This window comes from Apus apus, chromosome 3 (assembly GCF_020740795.1).
Source record: "Apus apus isolate bApuApu2 chromosome 3, bApuApu2.pri.cur, whole genome shotgun sequence".
In the NCBI taxonomy this organism is placed as follows: domain Eukaryota; kingdom Metazoa; phylum Chordata; class Aves; order Apodiformes; family Apodidae; genus Apus; species Apus apus.
In genome coordinates this window covers 67,628,209-67,652,359 of record NC_067284.1, presented here as the reverse complement: position 1 = coordinate 67,652,359, position 24,151 = coordinate 67,628,209, and the positions used below count along the sequence as shown (strand labels likewise).

The 24,151-nt window shown below is 43.1% G+C and overlaps 2 protein-coding genes across 4 annotated transcripts; one reads left to right on the top strand and one right to left on the bottom strand.

Annotated features, from left to right (window-relative positions):
* Positions 1-1,286: 1,286 nt before the first annotated feature.
* Positions 1,287-13,106, bottom strand: NSL1 (NSL1 component of MIS12 kinetochore complex). 2 transcript variants are annotated; one of them, XM_051616339.1, is made up of 6 exons: positions 12,831-13,106; positions 12,441-12,525; positions 8,612-8,742; positions 6,151-6,205; positions 3,439-3,506; positions 1,287-2,826 (listed from the first exon to the last, which is right to left on the bottom strand). In XM_051616339.1, the coding sequence occupies exons 1-6, from the start codon at positions 13,104-13,106 to the stop codon at positions 2,548-2,550; spliced, it is 894 nt and encodes a 297-aa protein (XP_051472299.1). In that variant the 3' UTR covers positions 1,287-2,547. The 2 variants fall into 2 exon arrangements, with proteins under 2 accessions (XP_051472299.1, XP_051472300.1); XM_051616340.1 differs by having other exon boundaries at positions 12,912-13,059.
* Positions 13,064-18,715, top strand: TATDN3 (TatD DNase domain containing 3). 2 transcript variants are annotated; one of them, XM_051616342.1, is made up of 10 exons: positions 13,064-13,158; positions 13,247-13,279; positions 13,390-13,463; positions 13,680-13,764; positions 14,410-14,472; positions 15,589-15,698; positions 16,077-16,132; positions 16,333-16,445; positions 17,680-17,757; positions 18,096-18,715. In XM_051616342.1, the coding sequence occupies exons 1-10, from the start codon at positions 13,105-13,107 to the stop codon at positions 18,237-18,239; spliced, it is 810 nt and encodes a 269-aa protein (XP_051472302.1). In that variant the 5' UTR covers positions 13,064-13,104; the 3' UTR covers positions 18,240-18,715. The 2 variants fall into 2 exon arrangements, with proteins under 2 accessions (XP_051472302.1, XP_051472301.1); XM_051616341.1 differs by having other exon boundaries at positions 13,065-13,158; positions 17,677-17,757.
* The last annotated feature ends 5,436 nt before the right edge of the window (positions 18,716-24,151 follow it).

Below are 24,151 nucleotides of genomic sequence, written 5' to 3'. Positions count from 1 at the left end.
TCACCCCAAAAAACCAAGAAATTAAAACTCAGTTTGCAAATGTTCCCAAGCATCCATCACCATTGAGCTGTCTTACAAAATTCAAAGGCTATATAAAGAAAAACTACCAGACATTGATGCAATACCAATTCTCTCCAAGTTAAAAATAAGAAGCTTGGATGTTGTGACATTTCAGTACAAGTCTGATTAGACACTTGTCTTGCACAACACTGCTGATTTCTATGAAAAGTTAACTGAAGGACAAAAGGCTACAGGAATGGGAAAAATGAAGTATTTTATATATTTCTGCCAGTGGGAAGGGCAGATCCCAGGCCTGGCTAGTTGCAGATGCAACTTGCTGTAGAAATTTTTAATAATCATGTGAAAAACAGCTGGGCATTCAAGTGCTGAGTTTAGCTCACCACAGGACTTGCATGTAAAGAGAGGTCCTCTGACACCTTCCATTGACACTTGGCCAAAAGTGGCCACCAGAGATGCATAAATTCCATTTATGGGCTGCACTTGGAATCTGTATTTTCTTCATCCTTCTTTGCACTATCTGCCCAGCATTTCCAGATGCATTTTTCTTTTTCCACCCAGCTACAGTTTAAACAACGGTGTTACAACAAGGCCTGACTGCCCTAGCACAGGGCCTCCACTCCCTCTTCCTTCACATCCCACACAGACCTAATGTCCTGCAATCTCTTAACACTAACACACACTGTAGGGTGAATTACATAATCTTCTTATTAAGTCTTAAACCCACAGTGCTCCCTATCCTTATTTCTTAGCGCATTTGTACTAATTTGGCCATTTTTTATGGGACCTCTTCAGGGATTTACCTATTCCTATCTATTTGCTGTACTTAACTATCATTATGCACACAGAATAGCAGGGAATCTTCCAATTAACAAAGAAAATGTTCAAATACTATACTGATAGCCATGTAAAATCTTGCAGGGCTCATCTTAGTCTAGGAACACTCAGATTAATGAGTATCTGTGAATCTTGGTGAAGAAAGCCATGGTGGGGATTTTCAACCCAGCACAGAGCATATGAACTCAAAGCTGCTAGAATAGCAAGCTGCTGTGTGGAAAGCCATCCCAGTCACACATTCCACAGCTTCACAGTTCCAGCCCCTCACATATCCTGTCTTCTCTCACATTAGATGCTTTGTAGCCATGAGATTATTAATCTTGTGAGTTCAAAGATGGTACAGGGAACTACTTCAGTTACTGAAGCCAAAACGTAACACAGATGCTTTCTGAAGGATACTCACTGTTCAGTCACCAGGATCAGAACCAAGGTTATCTGAAACTTTGATCTTTCTTAATTAATTTACTTGGTATAAAAACACACATTTGTATTTACAAGGGTGATGGGAAACAAGTATTTACATATGATTAAATATACAAAGTCTCAATACAGATGCTCACCTTTACAAAGCAAATGATGCTAAAATCTGTCCCACATTTTCTTGAAAATTTTGTCTCTTAGACATTATGTTGGACCTATCTCCTTACCACAGCACATTTCTATAATAAAGCTTCTAAAAACCCCTCCACTTACTGTGTGAGAAATACATTACATATAAGTATTTACTGCAAGCACATGCAGTCATAAACCAGAAAGATACGAATGGTTAAGGCACAAGGCTCCATTCTGCACTACTGTGCAATCGCCTAGGTACTAATCTGAAAGAAAAAAAACACATGTAAGCTAGCTCAACTTAATGCCATTTACTGGTAGCCTATACTGATCTTTAAAGTTTAGTCAAACATCACAAATTCGTACATGACCCAAGTCAAGATCCTGGTATGTGCCGAAATGTTGTCCAGGAAACCCTCAGACTGCATAATTGTATTACACAAAATGAAATACCAGATGTTAAGATGTGGATGGTCGATTCCTTTTTCAGAAGAGCACACTGCAAGTAAATATATGCAATAACTAAAAATCTTGAGTTTAAACAAACATGACTATGAATAAGCCCACCTAAATTTCCTAAATTCAGGAAAGGTGGAAGAGCAAGGACCAATGTAACACATTTGTGTGTGAATTTTCTAAGAACTGTAACATTGTATCAAATCTGGTGTTTCCAATATGGTCCAGTATGACTTTCTTTTAAATTTATTTATTTTAAAAAATAGCCACCCAACTCAGTAATAATTGAAAGTGCATTGGGAGAACTAGACATTCTCCAACCTCTTTAGAGATGTGCTTAACGTAAATGAGCACTTAGTGGTTTCCTAAGAGATGGCCCACATGCATAAAGCATGTGCACAACTCATGGAAGACTCAAGCTCAATGCTGTAATAAAAGAGCAAACGAGAGTTCATCAGCAAATATAAGTTGGATACCAGATGCTACTACTACACGTAGGCTTTCATATACCATCAGCGTAACAGTAAAAATAGGAATCTTTAAAAGGATCAAAGGCTAAATAATCAAGGAAGCTCCCATGTATAGCACTGCATTACAGGAGAGACAAAGGTTTAAGAAAAAAGACTGAGCAGACTGAACAAGAGTACAACTGAGTTTCCAGTCTGAAAGTACTGAATGAGAAATTCATGCGCTGAGAGTAATTTTCCTCGGTCGGAGTGGGTAGCGTTTTCTTTCCAGTGACCCCACAGGTTTTTTTCTTTTTAGCAAAACACAAGAATTTTTACTTGTATCAGCGTCTGTTGGTGTGACTTCTCCTGGTGATATGAAATTTTGGACATTGTTTTCCTCCTTCACCTTGCAACCAGCAAAGACTTCTTGCCGCAGCTTGCAGAGTTCCAAGACGGGTTGCCATGTTAAAGCTTGGGAGAAACCTTCTGCTCTTTCTGTTAGCACTGGGAGAGACTGCAAAAACAAATCCAAGTATCTCACGTCACATGGGAAAAGTAATGGTTACAAATGAATGAAGTATTTTAATTAGATTCTGACAGGCACACAAAAGCTTCAGTGGCTGCAGAGCTGATTCTTAGAATGGCAGGTGAAGGCTGGGAACTCTGAGCTACCAGCCTAACAGTGACTAGGGTCTGCAACTCAGGGGCCATGCAAAGAGTATGCCAAGTTTAAATCTTCCTTCTTTACATCTCTAAGCCGATTAAATAGCACAAGAACATGACAGTTCATGTCTAAGCTGGTATTGAAGTAATAAACATCACATGCTATATGAAGTTGTACCGGTCTTTGTAAGGTGTTTTATTTTTCAGATGCTGCAGGTTCTAGAATCTCTGTAAAAATATTTCTTATAGCCACAGGGTAATCTTCCTTACCACCATGTGAGGCGGAATACTGTACAGATTTAACTTCAGCACTCCAAACCTAAAGATGTATTTGCTTCAAAAGTACACACACAGGCTTTTTTTGTACAAAACTATAACCAAGATGAGTTAGAAGTTCTGATTCATGACATCCTGTCAGATCAAGAATAGAAAAAATATCCTCTTGGAACACAAGAGATCTCACCTTCATTGCTCCACTGATCTGTTTGGATGCCAATTCTGTCAGCTGCTTCAGATCTGTCATGTAAGCATCTATAGAAAAACAGAAGAGCCCAAATAAACTTCTGAAACGTAACTCCCTACTCCCATTACTTGCTACCAACTTCCTAGAAATCACACAAGAAAGCAGCAGAGTGCCTATATAAAAATTAAACCTACAACACATCTCTAATTACAACGTCACAAATGACAGTTTGTATGTTTTATCTTACTATTACTACTCTTATTCACTCAAAATGCAGCAGTGTCTAGAAGTCTTAACTACAGCAAGACACAAATTTCCCCACTAGGAAACGTACAGCTTACACAAAACATGAGACACAAAGATAGTATTTGACATAAAGGAAGAGAACAGCTATAAAGAAAAATAAAACATGTTTTTAAATCTCTCAAGATCTTATTACATTTTATAAAAATGCATGAAAGGAGAAAAAACACAGCTGTGGAAAAAGTGAGATGAAGGAAACCTCTTTTAAGGAGAGCAAAAAGGTATAATTCTACTGCTCCAGCTTGGTATCATCCAGTCAGCTTTTACAATAAGGGCTACATTTTTCTTCTGGCTTAACTCACCAAGCATTAACATCAAGAATTAAAAAGAACTGAGCATAAACAACATGAACTACATTAATTCTGCTGAGTTAAAAAGAAAGAAAAACAAGAAGCCTTGAGGAACTCTGAAACAGATAGCATGTGTTTGACATCTATTTGATTGCAGCAGCAATATGGTAAGATCAACATAATGTAAGTTTTTATTACTGATTTGCATGCAACAGTAATTTTTTACTCGAGAGTTAAACTCTTAAGTTTCTATAAAACCGTTTTGCATGTTCTCCACCATTATCCTGTCTGCAACACTATAGTATCAACAGAAGCTTAATATCAGCGGATAAGCAAGTAGGTTCCTGGGAACTAAGCAGCCTCATCTCCATTACTATTATTTTTTCTGTAGGGTTTCACCAATGCCTGCAGCAGGATACAACATTAGATGGTGGACACAGCCCTAAACCCTTTCAGGGTTAAACACAGCATTCTGCTTTGAAGTCAGTCATCATCATTGCTACTGAAGCCCAATGTGCTGGTCAGATATGGTTTAGGAATGCGTAATCCTTGCATGGACATGGATGCTACACTGCACAATCATTCAGAGTTTGGAAGGAAAAAAAGAGTTCAAGAGCAGCCTCTTTAAACACACCATAGAGACTATGAAAGGACTTTCTCTAAAATAACGTGTCCAGAATGAAGCATCCTTACAGCAGACTACTGACCTATGAAACGGCAAGGAAGGAGTTAAGTAAAAATAATTACTTGGACTATTTCAGCTATGCAGAATGACTGACATGCAGTTAAATGAAATTTGCCTGCAGGAGTTCAGCTTTACATGGACAACATTGTATTCCTCAGTGTTCAAGGCTTTCCAAAACATAGGGAAATGAAAAAAGGAAACGAAAGGTATTGAGTAATCTAAACATTTTAGTTTCTGGCCACTGTACTTGCTAAACTGGGATACATAAACTTCCCAAAGACTAAATAATACTAAAATTCAGCAGAAACTCTATGCTATCTTGGCTAGGGCTTTGCTGTTTCCTAACCTAAAAAGGCAATACCTTAGTGCAAGCTGTAACTAACTTGCAAGAAGCAGTTAATTCACAGCAGAAAAGCAAAGATTTGGGCACTATAAAGCAAAAGAAACCCAGATATGAAGTGACACTCTGTACTGCTCCTGTTGGCTGCTCTGCTGCACAGGCTGACAGCTCTGGAAGCAATGCCTCCTGTATACAAAGAGGAAACGATGCCTCGAGTGAAGGCGGATTAGCAGGGTGAGAAGTGGAAGACTAAGCTCAGCTTCAAAAACTTTGTTCAACACCACTGCTTGTTACACCAGCTTTATGTTAAGTGCAGTAATCCATAGTAAGAGTTCTGTAACCATGGTTTTCAACATGGAACAGCATTGGTAAATTCCGTCGTTTTTCAACGCTAAAGAACAGGCAAGGCAGAGCTTCCAATTTCCTAAGGCCAACCTCCAGAAAGCACGTTCCAACAATAAACTGCAAAATACACCACCTTGTTCCAAGGAGTTTCTATAAGGAACAACTTTTCAAAAGCATGTAGCCAACTTAGGACACTGTTTGCAGCTTTGTTTCTTCACCAAACCTTACGAATGGCATGGGCAGGGTAAAACTGGATGCCTACTTTGAGAGTTAGGAAAGACAACACTACTGTCACTGAGTACTACACAACTGCTTTCAATTCCCTGAAGAAACCGACTGATTAGGAAGAGAGATTGAAGCATTTCTAGTATTCATGTAAAATGGTCAAAGCCTAATGTCAGTGATCCATCTAGTTCCCCTTCTTGTCTCTAACAGTGGTGAAGGAAAGAAGTAAGAAAACCTACTGAGGTAGCTCTGTGATAATTTCTACCCAATACCCAGGCAGCAGCCAGCTTCTGCCTTGAAGTACAGTGCCTAACAACAGACAGCACTTGGAATTACAGAAACGCACGCAATAAATTGATGCGGCAATACATTCAGTTATGACAAACTTCTACCTATTTTATTTAATTATTTAAACAGTCAATAATTTAAAAGAAACTGAAAGAAAACCTCTTAAACATTTACAGCTAGCCAGTAAAGTAGGCAGTGTTTCCTCAGTATAGTTGCCCTCCCCACAACATCCTTACCTTGAGAAGGCTGTAGCCTTATCTCTTCTGGTGTTACAACTGGCTGGTAGAGCTTCTGCATATTAAAAAAAAGAAAAGAAAAAATTCTGAACTACCTTTTTGGTTTAATACACATCTAATATACACATAGCAATCAGAACAACGGAGAAAGACTACTACAAGCAGATGGTGGTGGAATTATTTAGATAAACGATGTATTAGAGGTACAGTTTATAGATACTCAGTTACTCAGCGCTCTGATTAACACAGTTGAGTTCACTGCAAACCTGTCTCCAACATCTGCTTTAGTTTGCAGAATACTAACTATTAAAGCATGAGAACTAAACTGAAATCCAGGCATTCTGGAAGAAGCACTGCCACCTGCTGCATAACTGAGGAAAAAGAGCTGCTCTTGGTTCTAAGAAGCCATTCACAAAAACAGTGTACTTTCACAAAGGAGCAAATTTGAACAAAGGGTACATTAAGACAAAAAACTAAGAAAAATAAAACTATTTCAATGTGGTCAAACTATGACCACATTCTAGCCCTGCAATTGTGGAAGCCCCCTCCCTGGAGGTGTTCAAGGCCAGGTTGGATAAGGCTTTGTGTAGCCTGGTCTAGTGTGAGGTGCCCTTGCTCATAGCAGGGAGGTTGGAACCTGAGGATCTTTCAGGTCCCTTCCAACCTTAAACACTCTATGATTCTATGAAAGTCAATCATTATTAGTTTTACTAGAGCAAATTTTTCACAGTTCGAACATCGTTTGCATTCATCTCAAACATAACAGAATACTGTATGAAAACCTACAGGATGATCTCTGGCAATTACAGGGAGATCACCATGCTAATTGATTGGTTCTCACCAGATAAACTGCAATTAACTACTGTATCATCACAGTTGCTCTTTATGCCTCAGAAAACATGTATCATATACAGGAGTAACTAGGGTCAAAAAAGAACAAAACAATTCCTCAACCAAAAGCAGAGAAACCATTAGTACCTTCACAGAAGTAGCTGAGAGGAAAAAAAGCCACTTAATTTACAGAGATAAACTAAAATCTTTCTATATTTTGTACACACTTCAAAGTAAAATAATCATCAAGTGGTGGTGGTGTAAAATCTGAAGATATCAGCAACAGAAAAAAGGTAGCTTGAGAGGCATTCTAAATAACTAATCCACTTTGGGACTCAAGCAGAATATAGTTTTCCTTTTGCAGAAAGATTAAAAGGTCTCATTAAATCTTGGTGTTATGCAACAGCATATTTTATTTTAGTTTACTCTGTTTGTTTTACATACTTGACATATTGATAAAACAGAGAGATCACAGAAGACAATATATGTTAGAAAATACCTCAGGTTTTGGATAAATATATATACACCTATGCACTTTTACTTACTATAAATAATTTCTGCCTGGCTAACCTAGAGAGTTATTTTTGTCAATTTTAGTCCTCAGAAATGCAATGCAGGCTCTTAAAACAGCTTTCTAAAGAAACAAACAACAACAACAAAAACCCAAACAAATCCATGTTGCCTTTAGTATAGAATCATAGAACAGCTGAGGTTGGAACAGATCTCTAAAGATGGTCCAGTCCAAGCCTCTACTGAAAGCAGGGCCAACTACAGCAGGTTGCCCAGGGCCTCATCCAGTGAGGCTTTCAATAACCCCATGAGTATCTCCAAGGATGGAGACTCCACAGTCTCACTGGGCAACCTGGCAACCTGTGCCAGTGTTTTATTACCCTCACAATTATTATTTTTTTAATGGTTAAGTTGAATTTCCTGTATTTGTATTTGGGCTCACTGCCTCTTCTTCCCTTTTTTTTTGTTTCCCCCCCAAAGGAAATTGACTCCTAATTAATCAGGAGGCAAGCAAAAGGCAGGCCTAATGTAACTGCAGGAGAGAAATTCAGCAACTGAGGACATGACTGGGTTGTTTTATGTCAGTAATTAGTTTACGCTCAGTGTTAAAAACTAGAAATTACTGCTTCTATTAATTAAGCCACATTACTACTTTTTCTTCTTTCTTTATTGAAAGTACTTAGTGTAGTTATTAGCGCAACAGAAGTACTTAGGAAAACACAGCCGTCTTTTTAACAGTCATATATTGCACATCATAATATCTATCTGTATATATAATAACATTTAGTACTTCAGCCTTCAGCCAAGGATTTCAGAAACCCAGATATTGATAAATAGATGCATACTGCCTTGTAGATCATGAGTCATCATGTCAAAGCAATCTGCCTGAGTAACTTGCTCACCTGTGTGTGCCACAGGCCCAATTTGCTCACTTTGTAGGAACCCTCATTTCACTGAAGAACAAATGAATGCAAGGAAACAATTTCATTATATGACAAAGGATCAAAAGCAACTATGGGAAAGAGCTTAGCAGTCAACACTGGATTATTTATTTCTTCAAGTCACACACAGTCAACAGATACTATATGCAAAAGCTTTCTGAAAATCTTAGGTTACTCACCAACATCTCTTGCTCTGCTTTCATGGTTTGGATACAATGCATCAATATCTTTTTAGGCCACTGCTTACGCTTTGTTGCCGTCTCTACTATTAGGTCATCAAATTCATCTTCAAGAATTTTAATGCTGGAACCTAAAAACAACAAACACACAAAGTTATTGCAGGAATTCTACTTTTTTTTTTTTTTAATTTGAGACGAAGTTATGAGGAAAAAAAAAAAAACAGCTTTAGATCTTAATAAAAAAAGGATGCATGATTATCAAAGAAGAGACAAATGTATGTCTTGGATCTCCTTGTTAAGGTCACAGAGAAATTGTAGCACAACTTGATGTTGGCCAGTTACTTTTGAAGCAAATGAGCTGGAGGGTGTGGGGGGGATGGAGAACCACCCGGGGAAAAAAATCAGAAATGTATTTCTCTGTGAACTCTGAAACTGAGAAGAAAGTCTCACAAAGAAATTGCTATCTTTTGATAGAACCTGATTTCCAACTGAAGAAAAGCAATGCAAGACAGAACAAGAAAAATGGTTTATCTGTGTAATCTGCAAGTATTATGTAAACACCAACTGCCCAAATAGTAATTTGAAGCCTAACTGATTTTGTATCATATATAGCATAACCATGTAGTTTAACATGACAATATGCAATGCCACCTTCACGAAACAAGGTTCCTGGACAACATCTGTAATTACTAGTCATAAGGAGTTTGCAAAAACCTAAACATGCCTGCTTTCAACACCTGAGGCCCACAAGAGTGTATGTGGTAGGAGCCAACTTTCACAGCTTGCTTTTCCAATGCTAAAATGAGACTAAATACCTAAAACATATTTTCATCTTTTGACTGAAGTTTTGACTACTGCTATCCTACAACAGGTACTTAGCTTCTCCAAGATTGCAATTAAACTTAACAATAGTAGTACCTTAAGATACTATTTTAAAACTGGCTTCAAAATTTAGACAAGTACAAGCATGCACTTTCCTGACATTACACGCCATCATAACAAACTATAAAAAATTAAACGTTATAGAAGAAAGCAGAAGTAACTGCTCAATTTTACACCCTGTTTGTAATGGAAAGGTAATGCGTATTTGTATATTCTTCCATCTGCACACTCCTATAATTTTTCTCCTCAATGGAGATTTAAAACATTGACAATAGTGCTGCTTTTTTATTTTTACATTATTTTGTAAAATCCCTAGCATTTAAATTCACTGTTCCCAATAACACGTTGAGCACAACTTGGAAATCTTGCAATGTTTTCAATCCAGTGGTAAAGAATGGATTTTGAGCACCCTCTCTTGGTCAGTTTCAGAAAGGCAAAATCAAGATTTTAAGAGTTTGTGGGTTTGTTTTGCTGTTTGTTTTAGGATCACCATGAAATCATTTAGATATAGAGAGGAAGGACTAGAGCCACTGGTCTATGTAAACAACGAAGGCCCAAGATGTCAGATCACTTGGTGATGCAAACTGCATCACAGATGGGCACACGAGTATATTTATGTCAAATTAAAAAGCACAACACAGTCCTTACCCCTGCTTTATGCCATCTGCAAGAAGATGACAGTATCTCAGCTGGCAAAAAGCTAGACTTGTCCAGACACAGGCTAACTTACAGAAAATAACTTCCATCTGGACAAAGTTCTCCTGTTAAGAAAATCCTGTTAAAAATTTTCAAAGAAACCTCAATTAGTGAAGTGAACCTGAATCCATTCAGCGTTTTGCATTGTGAGGTCAGCCAATTTGTGACCTTGTAGTCAAAGGAGTTGGAGTTTTAGCATTCTAGAACTAAAACTGCAGAAGCTTCCTGACAAAAAACCAGTTCAAGGAGTTATTTGTCCATAGCCAGCTCAATATATCTGCATTTTCAGCTTTGTGCAAGTTGCAGGCAAAGAACATCTAACGCTAACGCAGGTGAGCAAATGAATTTTGGACACCGGACTACCAAGAATCTCCACTACTATTATTCAAGACAGTAATTATAAACATATTATATATATTACATACATGATTATATAGAAATAATTCTGAACATTTATTTAGCTTGTAAATTAAACAGTAGCAACAGACATACTACTGGCTGTCTTGACAGGAAGAGATCTTGGCCAATGTCCCCAGCATAAGATCTCTCAGGCTGAAAGGGCCCTCAGGAGATCCCTCTTGACTCAAGACTCCTGCTCATAGCAGGGTCAGCACCCAGTTCAAATGAGGTTGCTCAGGACTTTTCATCCAGTTGCTCTTGGAAGCCTCTGGTACTGGACACTACACAAGCTCTCTGGGAAACCTTTTCCAGCCTAATAGTGAATTCTTACTTCCTTATATTAAGTCAGAATGTCTTCTTTTAATTTATGACCCTTGCCTCTGTGCACTTCAATAAATAGCCTGGTTCCATATTCTCAGTAACCTCCTCATAGATACTGAAAGGCTGGTTTGTCTTCTCTGGGCTAATCAAGCCCATCTCCCTTGGTCTCAACTCACAGGGCAAGTGCTCCAGTCCTCTGGTTGTGTTGGCAGCCTCTAATGAACTCACTCCAGTTTAGCAACAATTTCCCTATATTGGAGTCCAAAACTGAGTTCACCAGTAAGCTCTAGTAAGTGTAAACGCAAGTAACAACTTCCTTGGATCTATCAACTACACTCTGGTTAACACAATATACTAGGCTGGCTCAGGGTCAGCTCCCCTGAATTGGCCTGCTCTTGAGCACGGTCACTGCACACTGGCTTGGCTAATGCCAGCTGCAAATTGGGTGAAGACACCTTCCATCTCCTCCTTGGTGATGGATAAAGACATTAAAAAGAACAGGTCACAGAACAGACATCTGAAAAACCTGTAACAAGCTCTGAGGTATAAATATGAACCATGAAATACTACCCTCTGAGCTTAATGATCCAGCCAGGATTCTGCCATACCTGGACTGTTAACACCCTAGCTTGGATGCTCTGGAAGGCTGTGCCATTGAATACTGGAGCAATTCCAATGGTAGAACAAGAGGGTTGGCAACCAGAACACGTGACGTATGAGAAGCAGCTGAGGGAGCTGGGTTTGTTCAGCCTGGAGAAGAGAAGGCTAAGGGGAAATTTAGGCACTAACCTCCGCTATCTAAAGAGTGGTTCTAGAGAGGAAAGAGGCTGGCTTTTCTCAGAGGTGTGCAGTAAAAGGATGAGAGACAACAGGTAGGCTGCAGCAAAGGAAAATTTCAACAGGCCACAGGGAAAAAATTAACACAGATATGTCACAGAAAATTGCTGCCCAGACAGGTTGTGAAGCCTCCAAATATGGGTCCTGCTGCAGTGTCGTGGCTTTAAAAACAGGTCAACTTACCCTATTCCATTACATTTTGAGTACTCCCAGTTTTTTTACGAAATGAGCTAATTATATTGAACACACTCTTCCCTAACCTCCCAAATGAAAAGATCTTGCTTTGTAATACTGACTTTCTAAAAGTCTGCTGTAGGCTTTCTGGCAAGGCAGCTGCTATTACATTTGGTTAAACCTTTATTTTATTTTATTTATTTTATTTATTTTATTTTATTTATTTTTATTTGGGAGCCTCTAAGCTACTCTTCTGTGGCAGCCAACAGCAGATGCTTTAAGATAGGCAGGCACCATACGACTGACAGCTGGAACTTGTGCCTCAAGATCTAATGTGCTCCTGCAGTGCAGCACTTCGCATCTCCACAGGGTCACATCTGAGCTAGAGTTTGACCTCAGCTGCCCTGTGAGCATCCTTACTGCTGCAGACAGCTGGGGGAAAAACTGCCCAATTAAAACCACCGCACGCAGAAACCACAAGAAAAAACAGGGCAGGAAATGAACGGAAACCGAGGCATACCGCCCTGCCGCTCGGAGTCGCCCGAAATCTCCTCCCAGGGCTGCCCATCGACGGTGACGTTCTCCCGCACCGCTGTTTCAAAGTTCTGCAAGACACGAGAGAGCCTGAGAAGCCAACCTTCAGGCTCAGCTACGCAACATCTGCGCCTGGAAAGGCCTCTCCGGCCTCACCGCCCTGCCCGGGCTGGCCACCTCGGGTGACGCAGCGACACGAACTGCCCCTTAAAACACACACCGACGCAATCCGTCCCCCCATAAACGGCCCTGCGAACTCGGGGCAGGAACCACGAAACGCCTCAGCTTCCTGCCGGGCCCCTGGCTGCGGCGGGAACAAGCGCCCGGAGCCGCGGCCTAGCAGCACCGGGCTTTCCTGCCAGCCGCCCCGCCTCACCCAGAGCGCGTCTCCGGCGGCGGCCCCGCCCGGCTGCCCCTCCGCCAGGGCCCGCACGAAGGGCGCGCAGAGCCCGATCACCTCGCCCAGGCTGCGCCGGGAGCAGCACTGCACCCGCGGGTCCCGCGGCTCGCCGGCCTGGCGGAGGGGCGGCCCCGCCTCCGCCTGCCCCGCCGGCCCGGCCGCCATTTCCCGCCTTGGGCGCAGGGAAAATGCCGGCCCGGAACCGGAACCCGCGGCCTGCCCAGCCCTTCCCCTCCGCCCCGGGCGCGGCATGGCGGGGCCGGTGGACTGCCACTGCCACCTGGCCGCGCCCTGCTTCCAGCCGGTGAGGGGCGGCGGGGCGGGGGCGGGCGGCCCCGGCGGTGCCGGTGAGGCCCCGGTGGCGCTGACGAGGCGGTGCGTGTCTCTTGCAGGACGCGGCGGCCGTGGTGCGTGAGGCGCAGCAGGTGCGTGAGGCGGCCGGCAGCCGCCCTGCCCCCCGCTCTTCCCCGGCCCCGCCGCCCGGCCCGGCCCGGCCCGGCCCTCAGCGCCACCGGCGGGTTTCTCTCCGCTGCAGGCGGCGGTGTCGGCCCTGGTGGTGGTGTCGGAGCAGGCCGCCGAGTTCCGGAGCGTCCTGGCACTGTCCGAGAGGTGTGAGGCCGGCGCGGGGGGTCCCGGGGCCCAGCCTTGTCCCGCGCCTCGGCGGGAGCGGCAGGCGGGGCCCCCTGCCCTGCCCTGCCCGGCCCTGCCCTGCCCTGCCCTGCCCGGCCCTGCCCTGCCCTGCCCTGCCCGGCCTTTCTTTTTTGACTTCTAAACTTGAGGGTTTTTTGTTGTCTCTCGTGCTGCTGATCTCTGTTCCGTGTCTAGGTTCCCGGGGTTTGTTTGGCCCTGCCTGGGGGTTCACCCAGTCCAAGAGGTTTCGCCCGAGGAGCAGCGCAGTGTCGCTTTGCAGGTAGAACACGGGCCCGTTAGGCGAGTGCGGCTATAAAACAACTGCTGGGGCCGCGCAGGGCAGGCGACAGGATGCGCCAGTCTGCTTGATTTAGCTTCAGGTCTGCCCAGTGATTTTTCTGCACTTCTGTAATGCAGAAGACCCAGCAGACCAAATCACAGAGTCCCTTAGGACATCCATCTGCTCATGTTAGCGTCAGTTACAGTTGTTTGCTGGAGTCGTCTGGCCGTAGCACTGCAGAGAAACAGTTTTACGTGTCCCGAGTGAGTAGGATTTGCTTACAGCGAACAGGGCACACACGAGTTTGCAGATGTCCCTTTGTTAGCGTGGGAAGTAGAAGGTGAGCGTTTGTGCCCTTAGCCCGAAAAACTTGGAGAGCTGTCTGCAGCTTTTTGTGGGCCTTGCTTTAGTTACGCCTTCTGTTTCTGTGGACAGATAATTAGAAACGAAGGATCGTTAAGTAAACAAGGGAAATTCCTCACGTTTTTAAAATGTGTCTGACACATGACTCACAGTAATAGCAAGTTTCCAGGTACAGAATTTAAGAGCAATGAAAGAATCTCCAACTCGATTGTAGTGCTGAGTTTGTGCTCCCTTCCATCTTGAAAGGGCAGCGAAGGGTACATCTTTCATTTGTTCTTGCAGGATCTGGACGCTGCGTTGCCGCTTATAGAACTCTACAAAGATAAATTGGTGGGGATAGGAGAGGTGAGCGTAATTCTGTTACTTGGTGAAATGTCTGTGGCTTCAGCAGCCTCTGTCACCGGGGTTACAGAAAGTTAGTGCATGCTGGGTTTTGTCTATGCAGTATTGCTATCAGTCTGAACAAGCACCGAGTCTGATAATGTAATTCTCTTAATGTGCTTTCCTTCATAGTCTTCCTGATTCCCACTTTTCTTTCATTATCATTATTTGGCAATAGATGGCATTTATGCTGGTGGATTTAGTAGAAGGAATTACATAATTATGCTATATTGTCCTCTGCCCAAATGCCTTTTCACCTATCCTCTGGCACAGTGAAGTGTCAAGTCACATTGTTATCCTTGTTCAGATAATTTGTGCCTTTTCCTTGACAAAGTCAGGCAAAGCTATGATTTCAGTATGCCTCACTGACTCGTACAGTTCTTCTTCCTTGTGATCTCTCATCTGTTTGTATCCATGTGTTGTCTCCTGCCTTACATTTGTTTATAAGCTTTATAAGCTAATTGAGGCTTGAAAGCTTTAGAGTAGAGTCTGCCTCTTTTGTGCATTGGTACCGGAGGGACATTTGGCTGATACTGCACTGGCTGCAGAAAAAGCAGTTCCTGGCAGAGCTCTATACCTGAACTTGCTATGTTGTACTTGACCTGTGTATCAAGGACTTTGGTTGGTGTAACTGTGAATGAGGCTGCACTTTAAATTTTGCCTCAGCAAGTTAAAATTTAAAAAAAATTAAAATTAATGGGAAATTTTTGCTAGAGTTAGGAGTAAAGCTACAGTTTCAGTTCAGAAATCTTACTTGTATTGCAAATCCATATGTGAGATTTACTCTGAAATAATTTTCAGTAGCATACAAAACCCCAGAAAGCCATTTGCAGGTTAAAATGTTTAATACACTTGTCAGTAAGTGCCCGCAAATGCTTTAATAGTTGAAAAGCTTATGGTTGACAATGGATTCCTTTCTGAGTGAAGCTAGAGTAGAGCTGATTTTAATTGCAGGCTCTAGTATGTATATTCTGAAATACTTTGCCGCTTTGAAGCATTTTTTTGCCTTGATGTATAATATTGTGGTTTATTTAAGTGTTAGGTCTGTAAAATTTCTTCCCTTCTCTTTTTGCACTATAGGTTGGACTGGATTTCACTCCCAGATTTGCCAGCACAGATGAACAGAAGGAAGGACAAAGACAAGTTTTGATCAAGCAGATTGAGTTAGCAAGAAGACTGGATTTGCCTTTGTATGTTTTCTTTATAGTAATAGGACAACTTGCCAGATCTCACTAACGTGTGGAAATATTTCCCAGGAATTGTATTTGCTGAGAGCCCATGCAACTTTTCTTACATGGATTAAACTGGCATTAGTATCCTGTCAGTCTCCAGTTTGAGATTTAATTATAGAATTTTCCCTGTTTGCACTTGAATTCAGTGCTCTGTTGTTGCTGTATCTCCACTGTAGCTAAACTGATTCATATATACGTCTCTAGATTTTTTTTCCTGATAGAAGGTGTAATACAGATTAATTACTTTCTTCTCAAGCTGCATTTCATTTATGTTTACAAAAAAAAAAAAAGTGTTTTGCTGAATTTCCTAATGCTGAGCCTCTCCTTGCTGTGCAGAAATGTCCATTCCCGCTCTGCCGGAAGACCAACCATTAATCTCTTAAGGGAACAAGGTTTGTTTTTAATCCGTTTTCTCTGCCATGGCTTTTGTCAACAGAATTGCTTCAGTTGTGCCATGTCCTCACATTAGTTTGGGTACATGAAACTTGGGGGAGTAGTGCAGAGATTCTGTATTCATTCTTTATAGGACTGAGGTCCCATTGGAAGCTGATGTCGCAGACCTACTGCTAATGGTTTGCTTCTTTTCTCTGAGGTGCTACGAAGGTGTTGCTCCACGCATTTGATGGGAAGCCATCTGTAGCCATGGAGGGGGTGAAAGCTGGATACTACTTCTCCATTCCTCCTTCTATTATAAGGAGTGAACAGGTAGCATTTAAACGGCTTGCTCCTCCTTGGTGCTTGGGGATTGCAGGTAATAGCTAGCAGGTTACCATGGTGGCAAACATGACTGTTTTCACTGTGCAGCTCAAGAATATGGTTGTTTTTTTATGTCTGTACAGTTTGAAGTGGGACTAGGAGTACCTGTGTACAGTTGTTGTCACCTGACAATATAAGTTTCAGTTGCTTACAGCGTTGCATCTGTTTGCTTTGGCTGTATTTCTGCCTGGGGCTTTTCCCTTAGCTGCACTTCTGGGGGGAAATTTTGGCTAAAGCACATCAGCTATTCCTGAGAAACAAGGGTTAAGAAAATAGGCTTCTTTGTTTTTTTTTTCTCCCCCTCCCTTCAATGTGGTTTCTGCTGAGGTCTTCTTTGGAAGCTTCTGTCATTGTACTGTTTTAGAGTAGGTACATGACATGTGGAAAAGGACTAGTTTTTATCTCAGTGCTATGCCACTTTCTGTTCCAAAGGAAATCTGCTCACAATTGGCTACGTTACAGACCTTTGAAAAATTGTGATTATCACAAGGTGCGCCCAGCAAAGAAGGAGCTAAATTGCTTAAAAATGATGCAGGTCAGGTTCAGCCCTTGACTGTGGCAAGACTGCTCTTTTTATTTCTACTCTGGGCTGCCACAAGCTATGCAGACTTCTTATTTTGGGGTAGCAGTGTGTTTCCATCTTGCACCATCATCCCTTTCTGTGATAAGCTCTGAAAATGTAAGAGAGAAAAAGGCGTGATTCAAATGAAGGGCGTGCAAGGGATGAATATAGATGGGGATGAGGTTAGGGGCTTGGAGAAAGAAAAGCAAACTGGGGTTGAGGGTTAAAAGCAGATACGGGAAAAAAGTGCATGTTATGTATATAATATATATATATACACACATAAAAATAGCATTGGAATGCCATTTGGAATGCATTGACAACTCTAAATACAGTATTTTGTGCAATGTAACTACATGATTTAGTAACAATGGATTTAGTGTTTAGATAATGGTATTTCAGATACTTAGAACACGGGATCATCCTAATTTCAAGGGGCTTCTTGAGGAGCTCCTGGTATTATTGCTTCCTTTCTGAAATTGTTGATAAAATGCAGCCAGAGACAACAAACTGTTTTGACATTGCTTTTAATTGCAGAGGATATCATCCCTTCATATATTTTTTCCCCACAGGTCTAAGTGCATAAAGCATTTTAATATCTATCTTATTTTCTTCAAGAAGCAGAAGCTTGTGAAACTATTACCTCTGGAAAGTATGTGCTTGGAAACTGACTCTCCTGCTCTGGGGCCTGAAAAACAGGTACATGATGGCAGGGAGGGACTTTTATATATGTCTATCCAAACCCATGCTTTATGGGGGTCACTTCCTGGGACGGGAGAGTGAATTAGTGTAAGCATTGGTACAAGGGACGAAAGAGGTTGCCAAGTGAAAACTTTGAAATTAGCAAGTCAGTGTTCCTGAGGCTGGGAAAGGAAAATAAATTCCAAAAACGGACAAAGGGGAACATAATCCTAGAATAGCTACATGTAATTTTTCTGGCACATGTACTCCAATGTGACTGAAGTTGTGTCAGAAAGTACTGAATCTGAAACATCTGTGATCTGCAGGGATCTGTAATTTGGTCTGTTTGTTTTCAGGTGAGAAATGAACCAAAAAATATCTACATTGCTGCAGAATATATTGCCAAAATTAAAGGAATTCCAGTTGAAGAAGTTGTAGAAGTGACGACACAGAATGCACTGAAAGTATTCCCCAGACTTCGGAACTTTCTTCAGATATAGTTTTGAAAGCTGAAATACGATATTGCAGAAACTATATTTATGGTATAATTATAAAACAAACACGCATCTTGCCTTGGAGTTTTGCTGTTGGAAAGTTCAAGAAGGGAGCAGAGTGTTACATAGATGCACAGGAAAAATACAGGGAATTTCTCAAAGACCTTTGGTCTGCACCGTTCTCATCTCTTGGATGTGATGAAGACAGGGTGTTCATTTGCATCTCATGTCTCTGAATACTTTGTAAAGAAAAGCATCATAAAGTTGTCAGTTTAGTTTCTCAGACTCCTTGCTTAGCTGCTCTTAGTTTGGGCGATGGCTAACGTGCAATGCTTCATGTCCTACTCATTCCTTACTTTCTGCTGACTGAAAGTCTCACAGCTGTGGGCCCTCTCATCATACAAAGGCTCCTGGTGGGACTTGCAGACTGCACATCCCTTTCTGAACCATTAAAAAACCCAGCTGGATGGGCATTCTTTTTATGTTGTGCTGACTTGGGTCTGTGAGTGCTACAAAGGCAACAACTCTTCCAAAATACAGCTGGAAGGAAAGAATTGTAGCCCATCTTCTCTCCTGTTCTCTTGTATACAGTAACTTAACAATTGCTAGATCTTGACTTTCTCAAAATGTTTGCTTTGATTTTTTTATTATTTTTTTTTAGATTTTATTTTGTGAATCATATTCAAAGGAAAAAGCCTGGGTTTGGTCTTACTTTGAGGACTTGCCCCTTCTGACTGATCAGTGTCAGAAGATATGGAACATGCTGTGGATTCTGCTACATTTGCCTAAAAGCTGAGTCTTGCACTCCCTCCCAGCACTTGTGTGGATGTGGGCCTGTTTGATCAAATACTGATCAAAATGTTGCTAGTAAACCAGCAATTAATGTGATGAGTGATACATGACATTAGGTTGTTTTGAGGGCCACTAGGGAAGCAGAGGCATTGTCTCCCTAGAAGGAGTTTTACTAGTTCAGTGAAGAAAATATGCAAATATTAACTTAGCCCAAGACCATCTCAGGTACAAAATCATGCACCATACCAGCCAATGGTGACAGTATTTGGCTTTAAGATTTCAGCACACCTGCTCTGTCTCAGGTACCTGTGTGATTTTTTTCAGATTATACTCCTTCCTGTCTTCCTGGTTAGAGCACCTTACTGGTTGTCCCTTGTCAAAATGGTTTGTAATGCCCTGTTGTGAAAGAATCTGATGCCTGCCTTCTGGGGTGTAGGACTGCAAGGCACAGGTTTGGGGTTTTTTCCTGTTTTGAGGAGCATGCAGGTGAAGAAGGTATAAGCTCCCCAGTAGGAAAAAAAAAAAAGGGGAGGGGAGCAAAAGCTTGTAGTGTAAGTGATGGCCATCTTAAAATGTTGATTTCCTCTGAATTTTCTTCCTCAATTTCTTAAACTGCCTTGTCAGGAGGGTTTTTTGCTGTCTGTAGCAGAACAGCTGTGTTGTTCTGCTTTTTGCCTGGAGTTAGCTTATTAAATTTAAACATATGTTCCTAAACAGTTTTCAGTCTGCAGCAAACAACTAAACTTGACTTATTTGTCTCTATTACAACGTGTATTCAAAGCAGCAAACAGCTAAGTCTTTGCTCAATGTGTGGCCCAGAGTAATTAGAGCCATTTGTTGTCCTGGTTCTACAGCACCATTTCCACTAAATTGGGTGAAGGACAGAGTTTGCCTCCAGATGGTGCTAGGGAGCAGGTGTGTAATAGTCCTAAGAATATGACTGTGATTGACATTCATGATTAATAATCGTGATGTTGGAAGTGCTAAATGGGTGATACCAGGCAGCCTTACCCCTGCTGCCTGTGGGAAGGGAAGGTGCCCAGTCAAGCAGCATCCAAATGTTTACAGAGTTTTGGACTTAATCTCTTATGACATTCTTAGCCTTGGACGAAAACACCGGTTTTGCAAAAAGGGGAATATCAAGTATTTAGTCTGCACAAAATCACTGTTTCTGTAGTAGGGTGGCATTGCTGTGGTCCAGATTTAGCCTGGTGGTCAAATTATACCTGGCCTGAGCTCTTGAATTCCTTTCCCTGCCGCAAAAACCTGTAGACACGCTCACATCCTGCAGCTCCCAGCTGGATAGTGGGCTGCTGAGATTGGCCAGCCCTGCACGGGCTATGAGGGGCTTGTGATGGCACAGGAGTGTGGTCGGGGCTGGGGAATGAGAAATGAAGTTGCTTCTCCCTGGGCAAGGGAAACCTGGCATTGCAGCAGCTGTGGGTAGAGCGAGCCTGGCAGGGCACCCATGGCAAAACAGACCCACTTTGTCTTCTCCACAGACCTGCGGCGCCTGAGCTAAGTCATGGTGTAGGCGGTCTGGCACTCCAGAAAGGAAAATGCAGTGTCATTCCCACCCAGCCTCCACATCCCTAGCAGCAAACAAGGGTCAGAAGGAGCACCCTCTCCCCCATGCTGCCAGTTTTGTTGCACGAGCCCCAGCCGCCTGTGGCACGTCCCCTCCTACGTAACATAGGATACTGGAGCAGTCAGGGATGTACTATGGGAAGGACCCAGGCTAGATGCTGTGTTTAACTTTGGAGAAGCCTGAGGGGAAACGAGAGAGAAAGCACAGAGTTAGTGGAGACTGAAGTTTTCTTTTCAGCCATGCCAGTAATTCTGGGGGGCAGTCCCGAGGCCAAGAGCCCTGGTGACCTCTGGTCTGCAGCAGTATGGGAAGTGGTAGGTGCCAAGCTCCATCTGGTACCTTTAGGCATCACCTTTCCTTGGGATTCTACAAACAGCAGATCGGATTACACTCTGTAGGACTCCTCATGTCCCTCTATCTTGCAGGATGAACATGATGTGAGAGAAAAATCGAGAGGTTTGTGATTTCTTTGGCATACTTAGTGCCTTGCTCATTACTCAGTGTGCTTGTTATTGATGCAGCTCTGACTTGTACAGCTACTGCCAGAAAAAAAATGCTCCACATCACTTGGTTATTTCCAGGCTTAAAATAATGCACATAGGTGCACTATGTGCACTAGGAACTCCCACACATGCAAAGGGTTACAGTGAGTGCATAGCTCAACACCAGGCATAAATAATGAGGGGGATGCAGGGTGATGGTAGTAATGTGAAGGCACTTTCCATAGGCTGAGATGCAGAGCTTGTAGATCTAAAGAACTTCTAAAGTGGATTTGTCGGTTTATAGAGACAAACAAGCCACAGAGACAATGGCTACCAAATCACCTAGAGTACTTTGCACCTTCCTTGTTCGATGAGCACCTTGAATCAGTAGCAGAGGCAGGAAAGACACTATTTGCAATTTCTCAGCTGGCTGGTCTTGTTGCCTTTTTGCCACTCATGCCAAGCTGTTTGCAGAACTCAAACAAGACTGAAGTGATGTTGACTGAAGGCCAAATGACTTGCAAGAGTGGAATGGCTATAGCAGAACAAAAATGTTCAGTGTAAATCACTTGAACTCCTTAGATACTGGAAAACCCCTCAGTTCAGGACTGACAGCTAAGAGTCTGGCTCAGGGCTCTGTCTGTGCTCACTCAGTTTTTGGAGGGCGGCAGGTGGATCATCCTCCTAGGACCTGAATCTGCTGAACTCCAGCATGAACTGCAAGGGTGATGAGGTTTTCCTGATTTCGACATGGGAACAAGTGAGGAGACAGTAATGGGGCCAAGTGGATGATAAGCTGTTTAATCTTACTGTTTGTTGTGATAAGAGTTTAAACAAATTGACCAAAGGCTTTTACTGGAGGTGCTTCCCACAGGCTCCTATGCAATACATAGATAGGCCCTTTAGAGGCAAAAGCAAATAAATAATTGGCTGGAAATGCAACTTTCATCATTAATGAACTTCTCCTTTTGTTTGTTTTTTCATTAACGCAGGCTGAGGTTTGAGCCTCTGTTCCTTTTGCAGAGCAGGAAAATGAATTTGAGAGTCACTGTCTTAGCAGAAAGGATTATTGTAATTCTCTTTGCTTTCTATATGCAGTACAAAGATACAGCTGAGATCAAAGAAAGGATACAAATTGCCCTAGCACCTAGTAGTTGTCTCAGCATTTTCCTCTTCAGCAGGTGGTTACCCATTCATTTCCCCTGCTGGGGTTGGCTTTTCTCTATCCATGTGGATTGGTTGTGGCATGGGCATGATAACCCTCACTGCCCTGCATGGTGGCCCCACTGTGCAGTGAATGCAAAATACCCCCTTCAAGGCCTGGCAATTTTTTATTCCCCCTCTTTGAGCTATTGTGGATGACAAAACAGTGAGAAAATACAGAGAGGATGCTGGGGACCTCAGCCCAGAAAATTCCAGTGCTATTAGGGTTCAGAGAGCCACAAAGCCTACAGCTCCAGGGACACTGGGGCTGGACAAGGCATGCCAAGGGGAGCATGGCACTGTACCAACATTGCTCCCACCACACCTTTCTGATTTGCACCACCCGTGGTGCTGGGGACTTCAGCCTCAGCTTGGAAAATTCCAGTGCCATTAGGGTTAAGGTTAGGGTTCAGAGAGCCACAAAGATTACAGCTCCAGGGACACTGCTCATGGCCCTGATGAATCTATGCCATGGGCAAGAACTGATGCCCATCTCCCCATATGCTCAGTGCTGTGCCAACTGAGATGGTGCCACCAGGTTGCCTAATGCAAACACAGGAAAGCAGTTTCACAACTGTGCCTGGGTCTGCTGATGAAAATGGTGGTGTGGTTCACCTGAAGAAGCAGAAACAATGAGGCACTGGGACAAGGAGTCTTGTAAGAGCCAGGTGTAGCCCCTCTGCCCTAGGAAACAGCACAAGGAGCAGTGCCAGCATCTGGCTTGACTGCTGCAGAGGGCTTTGTTGCATGGAGCTCTTGGTGTGTGGAGGGCCTGTCATGTAGTGAGTGCACAGGTGATATAAAGGAATTTAAGGCAAAGCTGAAAAAAGTGCAGACGTGGCACATGCACAGAATAGGAAGATCTGGCCTGTTTTCAAAGGGCTGTGGTCTGATGAGCAAGCTACTTCTGCAAGGGTGCTTGGTGACTTATCTGATGTCCTACCAAAGTGACAGTCAACATCAAAATATATTGATTTTTTCTGCCATGCCTAGCCATGGTGATATATCTGTGTACTCTGCCTTCAAGGCCAGGCAAGGCAGCTGTGTAGCATCCAGAGTCAATGGCTGCACACAGACAAGCCTGGCCTACCCCTGCAGAGCACAGGCACCACAGTATGGCTGAGCACCTTCAGCTTCCCGGCACAGGAGGGAGTACCGCTGCCTGAAAGACCATGAAGCAGCACGGATTGGGGGGAAGCAGAGCCACATCCTCCTGTTTTGGAAGTGCAGGGGGTAAGACATGGAAAAATCACAACATCAGCGATGGGATGGAACCCGTGGTGTCCTGGCAGGACAGCTGGGTCAGGACAGGGATGGTGCCTGGGGCTGGCTCTGAGAGCCTGCCTGCAAAGGTGAGAGAGCTGCTAGTGCTCCCCACCCTGCACAGTCCCTGTTGATGAAGCCCGTAGCGCTAAACAGCAGCAGAGCTGTGCCCTGTGGCACAGTCACGGGTGTCTTCTCCATGTGCAGCAAGGTCCCCATGGCTGCTGGCACTGACTGCACATGGGCCACGCTTGCTGCTGGGGAATAGCAGCTGACATGTCCCTGCCTCCTCCCACCCCCAAAGGCCTCCTGACTCTGTCACTGTGTGTTTTGGGCTTCATCTGATTCAGAGGGGAGCAGATGGGCAGCGCAGCACCATGGTCCACGTGAGGTGGCTGGCTACTTCCTATGTGTATTTTGTATTTCAGTGACAGGGTGTGGACACTGGGTTTAACTTCTTAAATATGCACTTTCAGATTTTGCATCCCCTATTTTAGCTGTGCCAGGGCTTTATGCTTTGTCACCAAAGAGTGCGAACAGACTCTTGGCTCCTTGTCAGTGCCAGCTGCAGTATAGACAAAGTACACAGG

Excerpts from the sequence above, each read along its gene's own strand:
- TATDN3 (XM_051616341.1), top strand. The coding sequence starts at position 13,105 with ATGGCGGGGCCGGTGGACTGCCACTGCCACCTGGCCGCGCCCTGCTTC. Across the intron at positions 13,159-13,246 it reads CCGCGCCCTGCTTCCAGCCG|GACGCGGCGGCCGTGGTGCG; the intron begins GTGAGGGGCGGC and ends TGTCTCTTGCAG. Across the intron at positions 13,765-14,409 it reads AGCGCAGTGTCGCTTTGCAG|GATCTGGACGCTGCGTTGCC; the intron begins GTAGAACACGGG and ends TTGTTCTTGCAG.
- NSL1 (XM_051616339.1), bottom strand. The coding sequence starts at position 13,106 with ATGCCGCGCCCGGGGCGGAGGGGAAGGGCTGGGCAGGCCGCGGGTTCC. Across the intron at positions 12,526-12,830 it reads CCGCCGGAGACGCGCTCTGG|AACTTTGAAACAGCGGTGCG; the intron begins GTGAGGCGGGGC and ends CGTGTCTTGCAG. Across the intron at positions 6,206-8,611 it reads AAGCAGAGCAAGAGATGTTG|AAGCTCTACCAGCCAGTTGT; the intron begins GTGAGTAACCTA and ends TTTAATATGCAG.